This window comes from Caretta caretta, chromosome 6 (genome assembly GCF_965140235.1).
Source record: "Caretta caretta isolate rCarCar2 chromosome 6, rCarCar1.hap1, whole genome shotgun sequence".
NCBI lineage: Eukaryota > Metazoa > Chordata > Testudines > Cheloniidae > Caretta > Caretta caretta.
The window spans coordinates 2,353,802-2,370,539 of record NC_134211.1 but is presented as its reverse complement, the minus strand read 5'-3'; the positions used below and the strand labels follow the sequence as shown (position 1 = coordinate 2,370,539).

The 16,738-nt window shown below is 57.9% G+C and overlaps 2 protein-coding genes across 6 annotated transcripts in view; both read right to left on the bottom strand.

Annotated features, from left to right (window-relative positions):
- The window catches only part of SETD1A (SET domain containing 1A, histone lysine methyltransferase), a 39,545-nt gene extending 37,951 nt beyond the window's left edge, over positions 1-1,594 (bottom strand). For all 4 annotated transcript variants that reach the window (XR_012668792.1, XR_012668791.1, XR_012668793.1 and 1 more), the window contains exon 1: positions 1,474-1,594. The gene's annotated coding sequence lies outside the window, so the exon portion shown is untranslated. The remainder of the gene's footprint in view (positions 1-1,473) is intronic.
- Positions 1,595-7,475: 5,881 nt separating this feature from the next.
- On the bottom strand, positions 7,476-13,778 carry ORAI3 (ORAI calcium release-activated calcium modulator 3). 2 transcript variants are annotated; one of them, XM_048855639.2, is made up of 2 exons: positions 13,729-13,778; positions 7,476-9,625 (listed from the first exon to the last, which is right to left on the bottom strand). In XM_048855639.2, the coding sequence occupies exon 2, from the start codon at positions 9,617-9,619 to the stop codon at positions 9,128-9,130; it is 492 nt and encodes a 163-aa protein (XP_048711596.1). In that variant the 5' UTR covers positions 9,620-9,625; positions 13,729-13,778; the 3' UTR covers positions 7,476-9,127. The 2 variants fall into 2 exon arrangements, with proteins under 2 accessions (XP_048711596.1, XP_048711595.1); XM_048855638.2 differs by lacking the exon at positions 13,729-13,778 and adding an exon at positions 12,507-13,722.
- Between the last annotated feature and the right edge of the window lie 2,960 nt (positions 13,779-16,738).

The following is a 16,738-nucleotide window of genomic DNA, read 5'->3' as shown; positions in this document are numbered from 1 at the left end:
CCCCCCTCCCCCCACTCCTAGAGCGCCTCTTCTCCCAGCCTCCCTCCCCATCCGACCAGCCCCCCGACCTCAGCTCCCCCCTCCCCCCACTCCTAGAGCGCCTCTTCTCCCAGCCTCCCTCCCCACCCGACCAGCCCCCCGACCTCAGCTCCCCTCCCCCACTCCTAGAGCGCCTCTTCTCCCAGCCTCCCTCCCATCCGACCAGCCCCCCGACATCAGCTCCCCTCCCCCCACTCCTAGAGCGCCTCTTCTCCCAGCCTCCCTCCCCATCCGACCAGCCCCCCGACCTCAGCTCCCCTCCCCCCCACTCCTAGAGCGCCTCTTCTCCCAGCCTCCCTCCCCATCCGACCAGCCCCCCGACCTCAGCTCCCCTCCCCCCCACTCCTAGAGCGCCTCTTCTCCCAGCCTCCCTCCCCATCCGACCAGCCCCCCAACCTCAGCTCCCCTCCCCCCACTCCTAGAGCGCCTCTTCTCCCAGCCTCCCTCCCCACCCGACCAGCCCCCCGACCTCAGCTCCCCTCCCCCACTCCTAGAGCGCCTCTTCTCCCAGCCTCCCTCCCATCCGACCAGCCCCCCGACCTCAGCTCCCCCCTCCCCCCACTCCTAGAGCGCCTCTTCTCCCAGCCTCCCTCCCCATCCGACCAGCCCCCCGACCTCAGCTCCCCTCCCCCCACTCCTAGAGCGCCTCTTCTCCCAGCCTCCCTCCCCATCCGACCAGCCCCCCGACCTCAGCTCCCCCCTCCCCCCACTCCTAGAGCGCCTCTTCTCCCAGCCTCCCTCCCCATCCGACCAGCCCCCCGACCTCAGCTCCCCCCTCCCCCCACTCCTAGAGCGCCTCTTCTCCCAGCCTCCCTCCCCACCCGACCAGCCCCCCGACCTCAGCTCCCCTCCCCCCACTCCTAGAGCGCCTCTTCTCCCAGCCTCCCTCCCCATCCGACCAGCCCCCCGACCTCAGCTCCCCCCTCCCCCCACTCCTAGAGCGCCTCTTCTCCAGGCCTCCCTCCCATCCGACCAGCCCCCCGACCTCAGCTCCCCTCCCCCCCACTCCTAGAGCGCCTCTTCTCCCAGCCTCCCTCCCCATCCGACCAGCCCCCCGACCTCAGCTCCCCTCCCCCCCACTCCTAGAGCGCCTCTTCTCCCAGCCTCCCTCCCCATCCGACCAGCCCCCCGACCTCAGCTCCCCTCCCCCACTCCTAGAGCGCCTCTTCTCCCAGCCTCCCTCCCCATCCGACCAGCCCCCCAACCTCAGCTCCCCCCTCCCCCCACTCCTAGAGCGCCTCTTCTCCCAGCCTCCCTCCCCACCCGACCAGCCCCCCGACCTCAGCTCCCCTCCCCCACACCAGCCTCCTCCCCCACAGCTGCCCCCCCCCCGCTGTAACCGTCCCCTCGCGCGCCGCTCCTCACCCGCCGCCCGGCCCCGCCCCCTGGCCCCCCCCGGCCTCCCGCGCGCGCGCCCCCCGCCGCCGCTCTCACCTCGCTGCTCCCGGCCCCTCCCCCCCCGCGCGCGCGCGGCCTCCTCGCTCGGCGACCAGGGGGGGCCCGCTACTGCCGCCGCCGCCGCCGCAGACAGGGAGAGGGGGCGGGGCCAACGGCCGACGTCCCGTCGGCTCGCGCGAGAGTTCCCGCTGGCTCGCGCTCCCCCCCCCCCCCTCCTGTCTCCGGCTCTCTGTGTTCGCGTCCGCGCTTTCGACGCAGGAAATTAGAGCGACTCGCCTCCGCTCCGGGTGGGGCCCGGCTGGAAGGCCGTCCTCCTCTCTCTCTGTCGTTGTGCTGGGGGACGATTTTTTTTTTCTTTTTCATCCCCAGCTCGGGAAAGATGACGAATCCGCGGAAGGGAAACAGCAGCTAGCCGCCCAGAAGAGAAGGAGGCGCATTTTCGCCACGGAATGGCATAAATTTAAATATATTTACATAATGAATTGCAACGTAGCGGAGAGGCAAAAGGACGAACGAGAGTGGCCCTGATGCGCCGCGCTATTTTTTGAAGAGGATAATTGGAGATATAGGGATTGAATCAGCTTTGGCGGAATCGCGGCTAGTTCCTAGGGGGAATATAAAACCTCAGAACTTTCGTCACGGGATGGAATAAATTTAAATTATGTTAAATAATCAATTTCTACATTAGTAACGGGTAAAACCATGACCCTTGATGCGGCATGTTATTTTTAAAGGGGGGGAGAGACTTGAATGTTTAGAGAACGAATCCGGTTTGTCGAAATCACAGCTAGGGGAGGAGAGTCTTATTTGCCTCCAGCACTTTCGCCATGGCCATGGATTGTATTTAAATAATCGAAATATTTGATTACACCGGCATAGACAAGACAACAGGAGGTAGATGATCCCTGCCCCACCCCTTCTCGGCTCAAACTACTTTTTAGAGGGGAGAATGGGAGAGGCAGGGATCGAATCTACTTTGGGAACATCATAACTTGTTCCTTGAAAAGGAATGAGGGATTATTCAAACTCTGCACTTTCGCCATCGGAAGGAATACATTTAAATATATTTTAATAATTTAGTGCACAATTGTAGGAAAGCCAATAAGAGGAATGAGACACCCCCCCCGTATATCATATTTTATATTGGGGAAATAGGAGACTGAGAAATACAATTTTGCCAAAGGAGATACCAAGGAAGGGAGGGGAAACCTACTCGTTCATTTGTACACAGCAGTTTCGTCATATGATTGAATACAGTTGATTAATTTTACAATATTGTTTACACTGTAATAACGGAGCCAATAGGACGAAAATGACCCCATCCTCCAAAAACAATCACCAAATTATTTGTGTGGAAAGTAATGGGAGGTTCAAGTATTTAATCTGCTTTGGCAAAATGCCAGCTGGTTCCATAGACGGGAGGGATACAGGTTTCAGAGGTTTCCTGCATGCCTCCAGCTTTCACCCTGACCACACCACACGATCCATCGTCTACAGCCAAGCTCTGCGATACAACCGCATTTGCTCCAACCCCTCAGACAGAGACAAACACCTACAAGATCTCTATCAAGCTTTCTTACAACTACAATACCCACCTGCAGAAGTAAAGAAACAGATTGATAGAGCCAGAAGAGTTCCCGGAAGTTACCTACTACAGGACAGGCCTAACAAAGAAAATAACAGAACGCCACTAGCGGTCACCTTCAGCCCCCAACTAAAACCCCTCCAACGCATTATTAAGGATCTACAACCTATCCTAAAGGATGACCCAACACTCTCACAAGTCTTGGGAGACAGGCCAGTCCTTGCCTACAGACAGCCCCGCAACCTGAAGCAAATACTCACCAACAACCACATACCACACAACAGAACCACTAACCCAGGAACTTATCCTTGCAACAAAGCCCGTTGCCAATTGTGCCCACATATCTATTCAGGGGACACCATCACAGGGCCTAATAACATCAGCCACACTATCAGAGGCTCGTTCACCTGCACATCCACCAATGTGATATATGCCATCATGTGCCAGCAATGCCCCTCTGCCATGTACATTGGTCAAACTGGACAGTCTCTACGTAAAAGAATAAATGGACACAAATCAGATGTCAAGAATTATAACATTCATAAACCAGTCGGAGAACACTTCAATCTCTCTGGTCACGCAATCACAGACATGAAGGTCGCTATCTTAAAACAAAAAAAACTTCAAATCCAGACTCCAGCGAGAAACTGCTGAATTGGAATTCATTTGCAAATTGGATACTATTAATTTAGGCTTAAATAGAGACTGGGAGTGGCTAAGTCATTATGCAAGGTAGCCTGTTTCCTCTTGTTTTTTCCTACCCCCCCCCCCAGATGTTCTGGTTTAACTTGGATTTAAACTTGGAGAGTGGTCAGTTTAGATGAGCTATTACCAGCAGGAGAGTGAGTTTGTGTGTGTATGGGGGTGGGGGCGATGTGAGAAAACCTGGATCTATGCAGGAAATAGCCCGACTTGATTATGTAAAGAGTTGTCACTTTGGATGGGCTAGCACCAGCAGGAGAGTGAATTTGTGGGGGGGGGGGGGGGGTGGAGGGTGAGAAAACCTGGATGTGTGCTGGAAATGGCCCACCTGATGATCACTTTAGATAAGCTATTACCAGCAGGACAGTGGGGTGGGAGGAGGTATTGTTTCATATTCTCTGTGTGTATATAAAGTCTGCTGCAGTTTCCACGGTATACATCTGATGAAGTGAGCTGTAGCTCACGAAAGCTCATGCTCAAATAAATTGGTTAGTCTCTAAGGTGCCACAAGTACTCCTTTTCTTTTTGGGAGGGATACAGTTATTCTTACCTTCCACTTTCACTCTGAAATAGAAGAAATTTAAATACATTAAAGTAACGAATTACAATGCTAGAGGAGAATGAGAGGGAGGCAAATGAGTCCATGGATTAGATAATATTATTTAAAAGGGAGTAATTGGATATCACAGGATTGAATCTGCATTAGCGAAATCACAGCTAGTTCCAGTGGCTCAGGGAATCCTGAGGGATTGATTTGTCTACCGCACTTTTGCCACAGCGTGCAACAAATTACAATACATTAAAATAAATAATTTTAAAGAGTCACGAGTAGGAGAGGAATCAGCTCCTGGATTAACATAATATATTTAATTTTAAGGGTTATGCCGAACCTGCTAAAGCCAACTACAGCTGGAGCCAAGTAATGATGAGAGGAAGAAGGAAAAAAACTACTTTCTCATCCGCTGCCAGCACTTTCGTTACAGGGTAGAAAAATCATTAAATAAATTATTTAAGGTTTCGGAATAAATTAATTAAGTTACACAACCTCGGAGAGCAGAAATTCAACCGCTACGTCACTAACTTTTTTTAAGACCATGGATAAATTGTGTGGAATCTAGATAGCTAATCAATCCCCTGATATTCCCACCCACCCCTCCCAGGAAGGCAATAAAAAGCCAGTGACTCGCCTTCAGCACTTTCTTCATTGTCAATAAATTGAAATAAATCTAAGTCATTAATAAAACCATCCAAAATCTCATAAGAAGCCAAATAAAATGCCAATTCATGAAGGTTGATTTTTGTCATCTACTTTGTAGAGGAGATGGGTGAGTCTGTTGAATCTGCTTGTGCCCTTCCATAGGCTCAATTACAACCTCTTGAGATCTATCTTGTGCTCCGTGGGACGTATTTTGCATCCTCTGACCTATCTTTTGATTGTGGGAAGCACTTTCAAAACAATTCATTACCACCGATTCTCCCTATTTCTTTAATCAGCCCCACCCATTCACATTTAGAGGAGGAGGCCGCATTTAATTACAAATGGTTCAAAATATTTCCATATGTAGTTTTCACAAGTGTTGAATCTACTGACCTCAATGCACACCCCTGCTGTGTCTTTGCCACAAGGGGTCAACATAGTGTTGAGTGCAAGGAGATGCATTAGGTGCCCCCAGCTAATCTCCTCCTCAATTTACACGTTACACCAGTCCCCTTTGACGCCCGCTAGCATTGAAAGGCAGCGGGCTACATTCTGGGTCCTGCTCATCTTTATTTAGGGGGTGGGGTAATAAACCCCTTGTACCCAAGATCTGCCACCAATGGGCATATTAACATTGCACGAGGACAATACGCAGATAGCCCCCACAGATACCCCCGCCCCAGCAGATTCCACCACGTGTATAAATGAGACTTGTTGCCGCATAAAAGTGGATGGAGCATAGATGGAGAAGGCCATGCCCCCTTATTAACCCTCCTTATAAAGGCCACTTAATAGTCTTTGTCCTTTCCTAACCTCCCTATTTAACTCAAGCACCTGCCAACCATTGGTGGGAAAAGTTTGTTATGTGAAATACCCTACATTATTTCAATTTAAGGCTGTGACAGACCTGATCCACATCTCCGGGGACTCCTAGGAGACTCCCAGCCAACCGAGGTAGGCAAAGTACAGTTTGTTCCAAGACTAAAGTGACATGAATTACAAAACTCCTTCAGAGCTTGTGTATGTAGAGGAAAGAAGCAAAAAAAAAAAAAAAAAATACACAAACATAGGGTGACCAGATAGCAAATGTGAAAAATCGGGACGGGGGTGGCGGGTAATAGGTGCCTATATAAGAAAAAGCCCCAAATATCAGGACTGTCCCTATAAAATCGGGACATCTGGTGACCCTATGCTAACACATTGTGACGGTCGTTCTTGTGGTTAAGACACCAGACAGGCTCTGGATGGCTGTGTTCTATGCCCATCTCAGCCGCAGCCTCCCTCTGGGACTTTGGGCCAATCACTGAATCTCTCTGGGCCTCAGTTTCCCCATCTATGAAGCGAGAAGAATGATCCTGCCCTTGTCTTTTTTGAACGCGAGCTCGCTGGGACAAGGATCCTGATCTCAGTCAGGGCCCGCAGGAAACAGGGAGTGAGAAGAACGAGATGAAGTAGAAATAACTAATAGCAACCCGGCATTTGATTTCCCTTGTTGCAGGTCACCTCTACAATCCCCTGGTGTAATTGACTCATTTCCCCCACCAGAGGGCAGCAGTTACCCAGATATTTCAGACCTAGCTTAAAACTAGCTCCCTACCTACCAACTGTTCTGTCCTTTGGGGTTACCTCTGTCCTGGAGACAGTTGGTTCCCAGTCAGAGGGTAGGATGGGAGTTGGCACCCCTAGAAGGGAAAGGCCCCATGCCCATTCCTCACCCTGGGGCCAGATGGGAGCTGGGACCCCCTACAAGGAAAAGGGCCCGTGTCCCATTCCCCAGCTAAAGTTTCACACTGAACAGCTGTTAATTCATTTTCTCCACCCCTGACGAGCCCAGACCTGAGTTCAGCCCTGGGGGTTTCGGTTCATGGCGTCCCTAAAACCAGGCACACACCCTAAGCCTGCCCTTCCCTGAGTCTCACCGACACCCTGTTGCTGGGAGGGGCCGGGCCTGGAGTAGCGAGGAGCTCCCCGCACAGCCAGAGCTCCTGCCCTGCTCCTCACAGCACCCCCTGCTGGGTGAGGCAGGGATGGCAACATCTGCTCCACCTCTGGCCCTCCCATCCCAGACTCTGAGGCAGCCTGGCCCTTTGGGCTCCCTTTCCCAGGCCCTCGTCTCGCTCTGGCCCTGGGCCCAGCTTGCCCCTCCCTCTCTGGCGAGCAGTGTAAATATTTCAAGGCTGGGTAAATGTTTATTCTGGATCAGGGCCATCAACAGAGTCTGTCCCAACTCAGGGCTCAGCCTGTCTTCGAGTGGGGGAGATGCAGGTGCCCCCTGCTCTAACGCAATAACCCCCATGCCCCTGCCAGAACTGGGGAGCAAACCCAGGAGTCCTGGCTCCCAACTCCCCAGTTCTAACCCACCAGACCCCACCCCTGTCTCAGAGCCGGGGGGAGAACCCAGGAGTCCTGGCTCTCAGCCCCTCTGGTGGAGAGAGCTGGGGCCATGCATGTGGGTCCAGCTGTTAGGCAGAAACTGCTTTGCCTCCAGAGAACCACCTGTGTCTACAATCGCTCCAGGGCTGCCCATGCAAATAAGTGTCCCCAGCCAGGCCCTTTGCCAAAGACAATCGTTTATTTACAAACTGACAAAAAATGACAGGCGCAAAAATACCAGAAAATCCACCAGCAGAGCCCAGGGGGCTGGAGCCAGCCACCATCCCCGGCGCGGGATCGAACTGTCGGCATCAGAGGGAACAGGCACCCCCCGGCTCTGACCCCCAGACCCCACTCCCCTCCCAGTACCAGGCTGCTGGTGATGATAAGGCACCGCAGTATGGCTGTGAATTGCTCTGCATATATTAATTTCTCAGTATCTCTTGCACATGGTTCTGTCCTTCCGGCTAAGACACGCATTTCTGCTCGCCGCCCCGCAGGGCGGAGTACACAATATTGTGGGCCCTACACAAAGCACTGGCAGTTTGTTTCCATTAAGCTACTTGCCCGCTCATTGGCTGAATCTGTGACAACATATTATAGGCCCTACCAAAACAAAAACAAAAAAAAAAAAACCAAACCCCCACTGACTGGCTGTTTCAGTTAAGCAGCTGGCTGGAACTGCACCACCACATTATTACAGGTCCTGCCAAAAACACTGATTCGGCAAAGCAAGATATGCTCCCCTCCCATCCGCAGACAACACCACATATCGTAGGTCCTACAAAAATATAGTCGGTTTTGCTCTGCTAAAGTACCTGTTCCCGGCTGATAGAAACGAAGCACAAGACACATTATAGGTCCTACAGAGCTGGCTTTTGTTTTGGTTGAGCAATGGGTGTTGCCTTCTGCTGGCTCCTTTAGGGACAGGGTATGGACCATATTATCAGAGGGCCTACATTAATGGTAGCTACCGTTTTGTTCTCTGCAGTGGGGCACTTGGCCGTAGCTAGAGAGCAAAAGTCGCGAGATCAGCTAGTGAGTCACTAATTCTATTTAATGACGAGTGGGGAAAAGGACACAGGCTCCAACCCAGCTGGGACTGGCTGGCTCAGGGGGACACGGGGCCTTCCCCCTCCAGGACAGGGCTGGGGGGTTGGCTGGCCCCCAGCCCAGGTGCCTCTGGGACAAGCGCCCCACTCCCATAGCCACCGAAGGCTGGAGAGGCCGTCGATGCGGAGATCCCCCACTAGGGGGCAGCGCGGAGGCAACGTGGTTGAGAATAACACCCCGGCATCTACCCCCAGCTCTGGGCCCGCTGTACCTGACGGGTGGGCGAGCCCCAGATCTGGGCGTATGCCCCACTGCAGACCCCAGCTGGGTCCTATCAGTGGCTATACATTCCCCCAATCGGTACCGGCGTGCCCCACACAGCACCCCCCTCCCCACCACCGCGAGCCCATTACCACAGCCCCAGCAGGGGAAGCACAGGAAGGAGAGGGGACAGGGAGCGGTTCGCCTAGCTGGCATCTCCTGGGCAGTGCCCGGTCGGGCCGGAGAAACCAGCCCCACTTCCCCCACGTTTGGGGCGGCGTGGCACGGAAAACCCAGCCCAAAAGCAGCAGAGGAAGGAGGAGAAGACGGCGGAGAACGCCCCCAGCTGTGGATCATCCCCCAGCCAGCCGCCGTCTCTCCTGTCCGGCTCACGCAGCCTCCGCTCGGGGTGGGGGGGGGAGCCGCGAATGTCTTCCGGCCATCCCCGGGGCAGCAGCCCGCTCCAGGCACCCCCTGCGGTCGGGAGTGGGGGGGGAGGGGGCGCCCCGGATCCGGCCTCACACAGTTTGCACCCCGGTCGCCTCCCCGTCCAGCTGGTACTTAATCTTGCTGAGCTCCTCCAGCTCCTGCTGGTGCCGGTCGGTCTTGTGGCTCACCAGTGAGCGGTAGAAGTGGAGGGCGAACACCACGAACACCACCCCCACCGGCACCATGATGACGGTGGAGGCCACGGCGGCGTCCCAGCCGCCGCGGCCCACGGGCATGAACTTGACCCAGCAGATGAGCACCACCTCGGTGAGGAAGAGGAAGATGCCCAGGGCGGTGGAGAAGCCCCAGGCCAGCTCGATGTAGCGATGCATGCGCTCGTGGGGTGACTCGTTGACCGAGTTGAGGTTGTGGATGTTGCTGACGGCCTCGATGTTGGGCAGGATGCAGGTGCTGACCATGAGGGCGAAGAGGTGCACGGCCACCAGCACCGTCGTGCAGGCGCTGAAGGCGATCAGCAGCCCCCGCGGGTAGTCGTACTTCTCCAGCTGCACCTCCACCATCGCCACCTGCAGGGGGCGCCGGAGACACCGTCAGCCCTCGCGGGAGCCAGCCAACCACCCCCCCCCCTCCCCCCCCCCGGCCCTGGGCCCGGGTCAGAGCCCGTGCCCCCTGGAGGGGAAAGGCCCCAGGCCCCATTCCCCACCCCCTGCCCCGGGACGGGATCACAGCCAGCTCCCCCTGGAGGGGAAAGGCCCCAGGCCCCATTCCCCACCCCCTGCCCCGGGACGGGATCACAGCCAGCTCCCCCTGGAGGGGACAGGCCCCAGGCCCCATTCCCCACCCCCTGCCCCGGGACGGGATCACAGCCAGCTCCCCCTGGAGGGGAAAGGCCCCAGGCCCCATTCCCCACCCCGGGACGGGATCACAGCCAGCTCCCCCTGGAGGGGACAGGCCCCAGGCCCATTCCCCACCCCCTGCCCCGGGACGGGATCACAGCCAGCTCCCCCTGCAGGGGACAGGCCCCAGGCCCCATTCCCCACCCCCTGCCCCGGGACGGGATCACAGCCAGCTCCCCCTGGAGGGGAAAGGCCCCAGGCCCCATTCCCCACCCCCTGCCCCGGGACGGGATCACAGCCAGCTCCCCCTGGAGGGGAAAGGCCCCAGGCCCCATTCCCCACCCCGGGACGGGATCACAGCCAGCTCCCCCTGGAGGGGACAGGCCCCAGGCCCATTCCCCACCCCCTGCCCCGGGACGGGATCACAGCCAGCTCCCCCTGCAGGGGACAGGCCCCAGGCCCCATTCCCCACCCCCTGCCCCGGGACGGGATCACAGCCAGCTCCCCCTGGAGGGGAAAGGCCCCAGGCCCCATTCCCCACCCCGGGACGGGATCACAGCCAGCTCCCCCTGCAGGGGACAGGCCCCAGGCCCCATTCCCCACCCCCTGCCCCGGGACGGGATCACAGCCAGCTCCCCCTGGAGGGGAAAGGCCCCAGGCCCCATTCCCCACCCCGGGACGGGATCACAGCCAGCTCCCCCTGGAGGGGAAAGGCCCCAGGCCCCATTCCCCACCCCGGGACGGGATCACAGCCAGCTCCCCATGGAGGGGACAGGCCCCAGGTCCCCTCCCCCACTCCTTGAACACATCACAGCTGGAACCAAATTCCAGCAGGGCTCCTTTCCCAGCTGCTCTGGGGTGCAGGGCGGGCTCAGCAAACACCAAATATTTCCCAGGCTCCGACAGCTCAGTCACTGTGTTTAATGCCGTCTCGGGCAGGGGGAATGGAGGCAGGAGGGCAGCATAAGAAAGTTTGCGTTCAAGGGGTGCAGGGGGTGGGCTCGGCGCAGTGCTGCGGAGCGTGGGGGGGAGGGGTTGGCAGGGGGCATGAAGTGGGTCTCGGAGCCCGGCCCAGCCCGCGGGCACTGGGCGAAGCAGGGACGGAGGGAAGGGGGGTGGGTCACATTCATGGGGCAGCACCAGTGGGAGACACTGCCAGGGATTAAGTCCGGGGGGTGGAGGGGGAGTGGGCAAGGTGGGGGAGAGATCTGCCACCCTGGGCCCTTCAGTCCAGCCCCCAAAAGGGAGAGGGCAGCTTCCAGAGGGGGCAGTTAACCCTCACAGTGCCATTGCGGTCACCACTCCAGATTGACCCAACCCCACCCTCGGGCAAGAGGGGAGTAAACAGGACGCCAGACTACGGGACCGGGGAGCCAGGACTCCTGGGTTCTATCCCCGACTCTGGGAGAGGGGTTGTGTGGGCAGCGCTGCCCCCTACTGGAGGGGATCCGGCCCCCGTGTGTTTCCCAGACTGGGCGCAGGCTGGGAATCGGAGGTCAGGCCTCCCCAATCGAATTAACACAGCCACAGCAACTGGCCAACAAACCGACAAGGCCACCCAGGGGGCTGGATAAGAGCTGGTGCCCCCTAGAGGGGAGAGGCTCCATGCCCCATTCCCAGGCTGCAGCGGTAGATTCCAGATTCCGCCCCCCGAAGCCTCATCAGTGGCTGCGGTTCCTGGGGACGGAGCTGGATGGAAGCAAAATTATCTTCACAGAGAGACAGGAGGGTCTTGAAGGGGAAAGATCAGGGATCCAGGGCTGGGCTGGCAGGGGGCTGCGGGTCGGGAGCGAGGGGTCCCGGCAGAGCTGGGGTGGGGGTGGGGGGAGAAGAGCTGTCTCATCTTGTTGCCAGGTCTGTGTCGGTGTCTCATCCCCACCGCCCTGGGGTCAATTAACCACAATTAACACGCGGCCCCGTAGCCGGGAGGGGAAGGAAAGGAGGTTGCCAGGCTAGCTGGAGGGGGAGGGGCAGATCTGGGCCTGGGCGACAGTCCTCCTGGCTCCCAGCCCCCGGCTCTAGCCTCCCGTGACCCCCCAAACACAGCTACAGCTCGCCAGGACGCCTGGGTTCCATCCCCAGCTCTGGGAGGGGAGTGGGGTCCAATGGGTTACAGCAGGGGGGGTTGGGAGCCAGGACGCCTGGGTTCCATCCCCAGCTCTGGGAGGGGAGTGGGGTCCAATGGGTTACAGCAGGGGGGGTTGGGAGCCAGGACGCCTGGGTTCCATCCCCAGCTCTGGGAGGGGAGTGGGGTCCAATGGGTTACAGCAGGGGGGGTTGGGAGCCAGGACGCCTGGGTTCCATCCCCAGCTCTGGGCGGGGAGTGGGGTCCAATGGGTTACAGCAGGGGGGGTTGGGAGCCAGGACGCCTGGGTTCCATCCCCAGCTCTGGGAGGGGAGTGGGGTCCAATGGGTTACAGCAGGGGGGGTTGGGAGCCAGGACTCCTGGGTTCCATCCCCAGCTCTGGGAGGGGAGTGGGGTCCAGTGGGTTAGAGCAGGGGGGGTTGGGAGCCAGGACTCCTGGGTTCAATCCCCAGCTCTGGGAGGGGAGCGAGGTCCAGTGGGTTACAGCAGGGGGGGTTGGGAGCCAGGACGCCTGGGTTTGCTCACCATGGCGAAGCCGGAGAGCAGGGCCGAGGTGCGGCTCGAGGCCTTGAGCTTGGCCCGGCTGAGGTAAAGCCGGCGCCAGTTGAGGGCATGCAGCGAGTGCTGGTTGGCCCCCATCAGCTCCAGGTAACTGTGGCGGACGAACTCCCGGTAGGTGGGGGAGACCCCCAGCGTGTCCGCCGCCTCGGGGTTCAAGGGCTCCCGCTCCCCCTCGCCTCCCAGCTCCCCCTCGCCCTCGGCGCCCCCGCCGGCCTTCATCGGACCTGGGTGGCGAGGCCTCAGATCCCCCACTCGGTGGGGAGGGGAGACCAGGGAGCACCCAGGCAAGAGGGGGGCGGGGGTGGGAAAGACAGGAAGAGGCGGGGGGGTGGGGGGACAGGCAGACTGTGGGGGAGGTCACAGATTGCCGAGGGGAAAAGGCAGGGGAAACTTGAGGGAAGTATGGGGCGGGGGGAGACCTCAGGCAGGGGAGGGGAAAGGGGGGCACTGGGATGCCCTGGTCAAGGAAGGGGGAACCAGTGGGGGGATGGGACTGCAGAGACCTCCATGGGCAGGGATCACCAGGGGAGGGGATCCGCGCAGAAGGGGATGGAGGGGGTGGGGGGGCTGTCTGGGGGGAAGGAGCCGGAAGGGAAGTTCGGGGGTGGGCTGGGGGGGAGGGCAAAGGAAGAGAAGGGGCGAGGGTAGGGAGCTGAATCAGGAAGTGAGTGGGGAGGGGGAGGGAAAGTGGCTGGGGGAAGTGCCGGGGGCGGGGGCGCTGTCCCGGGACGGGGGGAGCAAAGGAAAGAGCCCGGGGGGGGGGGAGGGTGGTCCCTGCAGGAAGGGGCTAGGGAGACCCGAGATCGGAAGTGGGGTCCCTGTCCTAGGAGGTCCAAGCGGGGAGTGCCCGGGGTGGGGGGGGGGGGGCGCTAGCCCGGGGGGGGGGCAGCAAAGGGAAGAGCCCGGGGGGGAGGGTGGTCCCTGCAGGAAGGGGCTGGGGAGACCCGAGATCGGAAGTGGGGTCCCTGTCCTAGGAGGTCCAAGCGGGGAGTGCCCGGGGTGGGGGGGGCAGCAAAGGGAAGAGCCCGGGGGGGACCTGCAGGAAGGGGCTGGGGGAGCCGGGATCGGGGGGGGTCCCTGTCCTAGGAGGTCCAAGCGGGGAGTGCCCGGGGGAGGGGGGCGCTTTCCCGGAAGGCGGGGAGCAGAGGGAAGGGCCCGGGGGGTTCCGGGGAAGCGGGGCTAGAACCTGGGGCGCTCGCAGCCGATGCCCGGGTGCGCGGCTCCGGCAGCCGCGGCGGGGGAGGGGAAGGGAAGGGAAGGGCCGGGCCGGGCTGGGCGGGACCAGCCGGACTCAGCTGTCCCGGGCGGAGTTTTTAAAGGGGAAGCGGCCGCTGGAGGGGGGAGGGGCGGGAGAGACGCGGGGCTTCCGCTGGGGACACCCCGCCCCGCGCACCCCGGGGCGCAGCGCGCTGCCTGGGCTGGGGGGTCTCGGGCGCGCCGCTCCCGCCCCCGCCCCACGAGCGCCCCCCGCAGGCCGCACCCGAGTGCGGCCAAGGGTCCGACAGAGAGAAAGAGGGGCTGCCTGGGGTGAAGAGTTATCGATGGGGTGGGTGGGTAGGTGGGGGGCAGATGAGAGGTGGGCAGGTATGAAGCGGGGGGTGGATGGATGGGGAGATGGGAGGTTGATGGGTATGTACGGGGGGGTGGATGGATGGGTGGGGAGATGGGAGGGGGTGAGTAGATAAAGAGGCGGGTGGGTATGTATGGGGGTGGATGGATAGATGGGTGGGGAGATGGGAGGTAGGTGGGTAGATAAGGAGGTTGGTGGGTATGTAGGGGGTGGATGGATGGATAGATGGGAGGTAGGTGGGGAGATGAGGTTGGTGGGTATGTAGGGGGTGGATGGATCGATAGATGGGTGGGGGTGGGTAGATAAGGAGGTTGGTGGGTATGTACGGGGGATGGATGGATGGATGGATGGGGATATGGGAGGTTGGTGGGTGTGTACGGGGGTGGATGGATGGATAGATGGGTGGGGAGATGGGAGGGGGTGGGTAGATAAGGAGGCGGGTGGGTATGTACTGGGGTGGATGGATGGATAGATGGGTGGGGAGATGGGAGGGTAGATAAGGAGGTTGGTGGGTATGTAGGGGCATGGATGGATGGGTGGGGAGATGGGAGGTTGGTGGGTGTGTAGGGGGTGGATGGATAGATGGGTGGGGAGATGGGAGGGTAGATAAGGAGGTGGGTGGGTATGTACGGGGGTGGATGGATGGATGGATGGGTGGGGAGATGGGAGGTTGGTGGGTGTGTAGGGGGTGGATGGATAGATGGGTGGGGAGATGGGAGGGGGTGAGTAGATAAGGAGGCGGGTGGGTATGTACGGGGGTGGATGGATGGATAGATGGGTGAGGAGATGGGAGGGTAGATAAGGAGGTTGGTGGGTATGTACGGGGGTGAATGGATGGATAGATGGGTGGGGAGATGGGAGGGTAGATAAGGAGGTTGGTGGGTATGTACGGGGGTGGATGGATGGATAGATGGGTGGGGAGGGTACATAAGGAGAGAGGGGGGTATGTACAATGCGGCATGGATGGATAGATGGGTGGGGAGATAGGAGGTTGGTGGGTACATAAGGAGGCTGGTGGGTATGTCCGGGGTGTGGATGGACGGGTGGGGAGATGGGAGCGGGGTGGGTACAGAAGGAGACAGGTGGGTATGTACAAGGGGGGGATGGATGGATAGATGGGGTGGGAGGGTAGAATAGAGTTGGGGGTATATGAGGAGCTGGCTATGGATATTTATGTGGATGGAGGAAGGGAGAACTGGGCAGACATGATGAGATGGATGGATGAGGAGAGACACACCGCTGCTCAGAGTATCGACTGGAGCTCCTGGGATGTAACCGTCCTGCGGCTGGTGCCGGGACATGGGGTTCTGGTACCGGGGAGGCAGGGGGCTGGGCCCAGCCTTGAGAGTCTGAGGTTTAATAATGAAAGTTGAGCCTCCTGGGAAACTTGCATCCCAACCGTCTTCCATCCCCAGCTCTGGAAGGGGAGGGGGGGGTCTAGTGGGTGAGAGTATGGGGTGGGCTGGGAGCCAGGACTCCTGGGTTCCAAGTGAGACTCTGCCAAAGTAATTTGCACATCAACCAGTGTCAGGCCATTTACCCATCTATAAAATGGGCATCTCAAATAGATTTAAGGGAAATTGTGTTTATTAATATTCCTTACAGTCGATGAGGGGCTTCTCCAGCTCAAACCCACCTAGTCCAGTTTCAGGGAAGCCTTGGCTGATCAGGGCAAAGTTTCTATTCCTTCAGGGAAGAGTGCAAATTGTTCTCTAGGCTCAAGCCAATTTCCCAGCCAAGGTCAGGGAAAGTCCACAGGGCTCAGAGGCTCTTTAAGGATTTCAGAGGTGGAAGGGTAGAGGAACCATGAGGCCATGTCCTTTCATCTCCTACATAGCCCAGCCCAGAGAAGTTCACTGTGATTTCTGCCGAGAGCTCAGCGCTTGTAGGGTGACAGGCCGGCCTTGCCTTCGACACCCAAGTCACCAACAAGAGGTCACAGTGCTCTGGAACTGTAGATGTATGTATGGGGGTGGCCAGATATGGGGATGGGTGGGGGGTAGACTGATAGGTAGCTATATACAGGGTTGAGTAGATGGGTAGATAGATAGATATGTATGGGGATGTGAATAGATAGATACTAGGGCTGTCAAGGAATTAAAAATATTAATCCCAATTAAACATGCAAGTAGTTGTCTTGTTAAACAACAGTAGAATACCATTTAATATTTTTGGATGTTTTCTACATTTTCAAATATTAATGTCAATGACAACACAGAATACAAAGTCGACAGTGCTCACTTTATATTTATTTTTATTACAAATATTTGCCCTGTAAAAACCAAAAGAAATAGTATTTTTCAATTCACCTCCTACAAGTACTGTGATGCAAACTCTATCATGGAAGTTGAACTTACAAATGTAGACTTGTGTACAAAAATATTTAAAACACAAACATTCAAAAATAAAACAGTGTAAAACTTTAGAGCCTACAAGTCCACTCAGTCCTACTTCTTGTTCAGCCAGTCACTCAGACAAACAAGGTTGGTTACATCTACAGGAGATAATGTTGCCCTCTTCTTATTTACATCACCTGAAAGTGAGAACAGGTGTTCCCCTGGCAGTATTGTAGCCGGTGTCACAAGATATTTACGTGCCAGATGCGCTAAAGATTCACGTGTCCCTT

Bases quoted from the DNA above. Each gene is read 5' to 3' on its own strand.
- ORAI3 (XM_048855638.2), bottom strand. From the start codon at position 12,761: ATGAAGGCCGGCGGGGGCGCCGAGGGCGAGGGGGAGCTGGGAGGCGAG. The intron at 9,626-12,506 runs GTGAGCAAACCC...CGCCCCCTGCAG, and splicing joins TGCTCTCCGGCTTCGCCATG to GTGGCGATGGTGGAGGTGCA.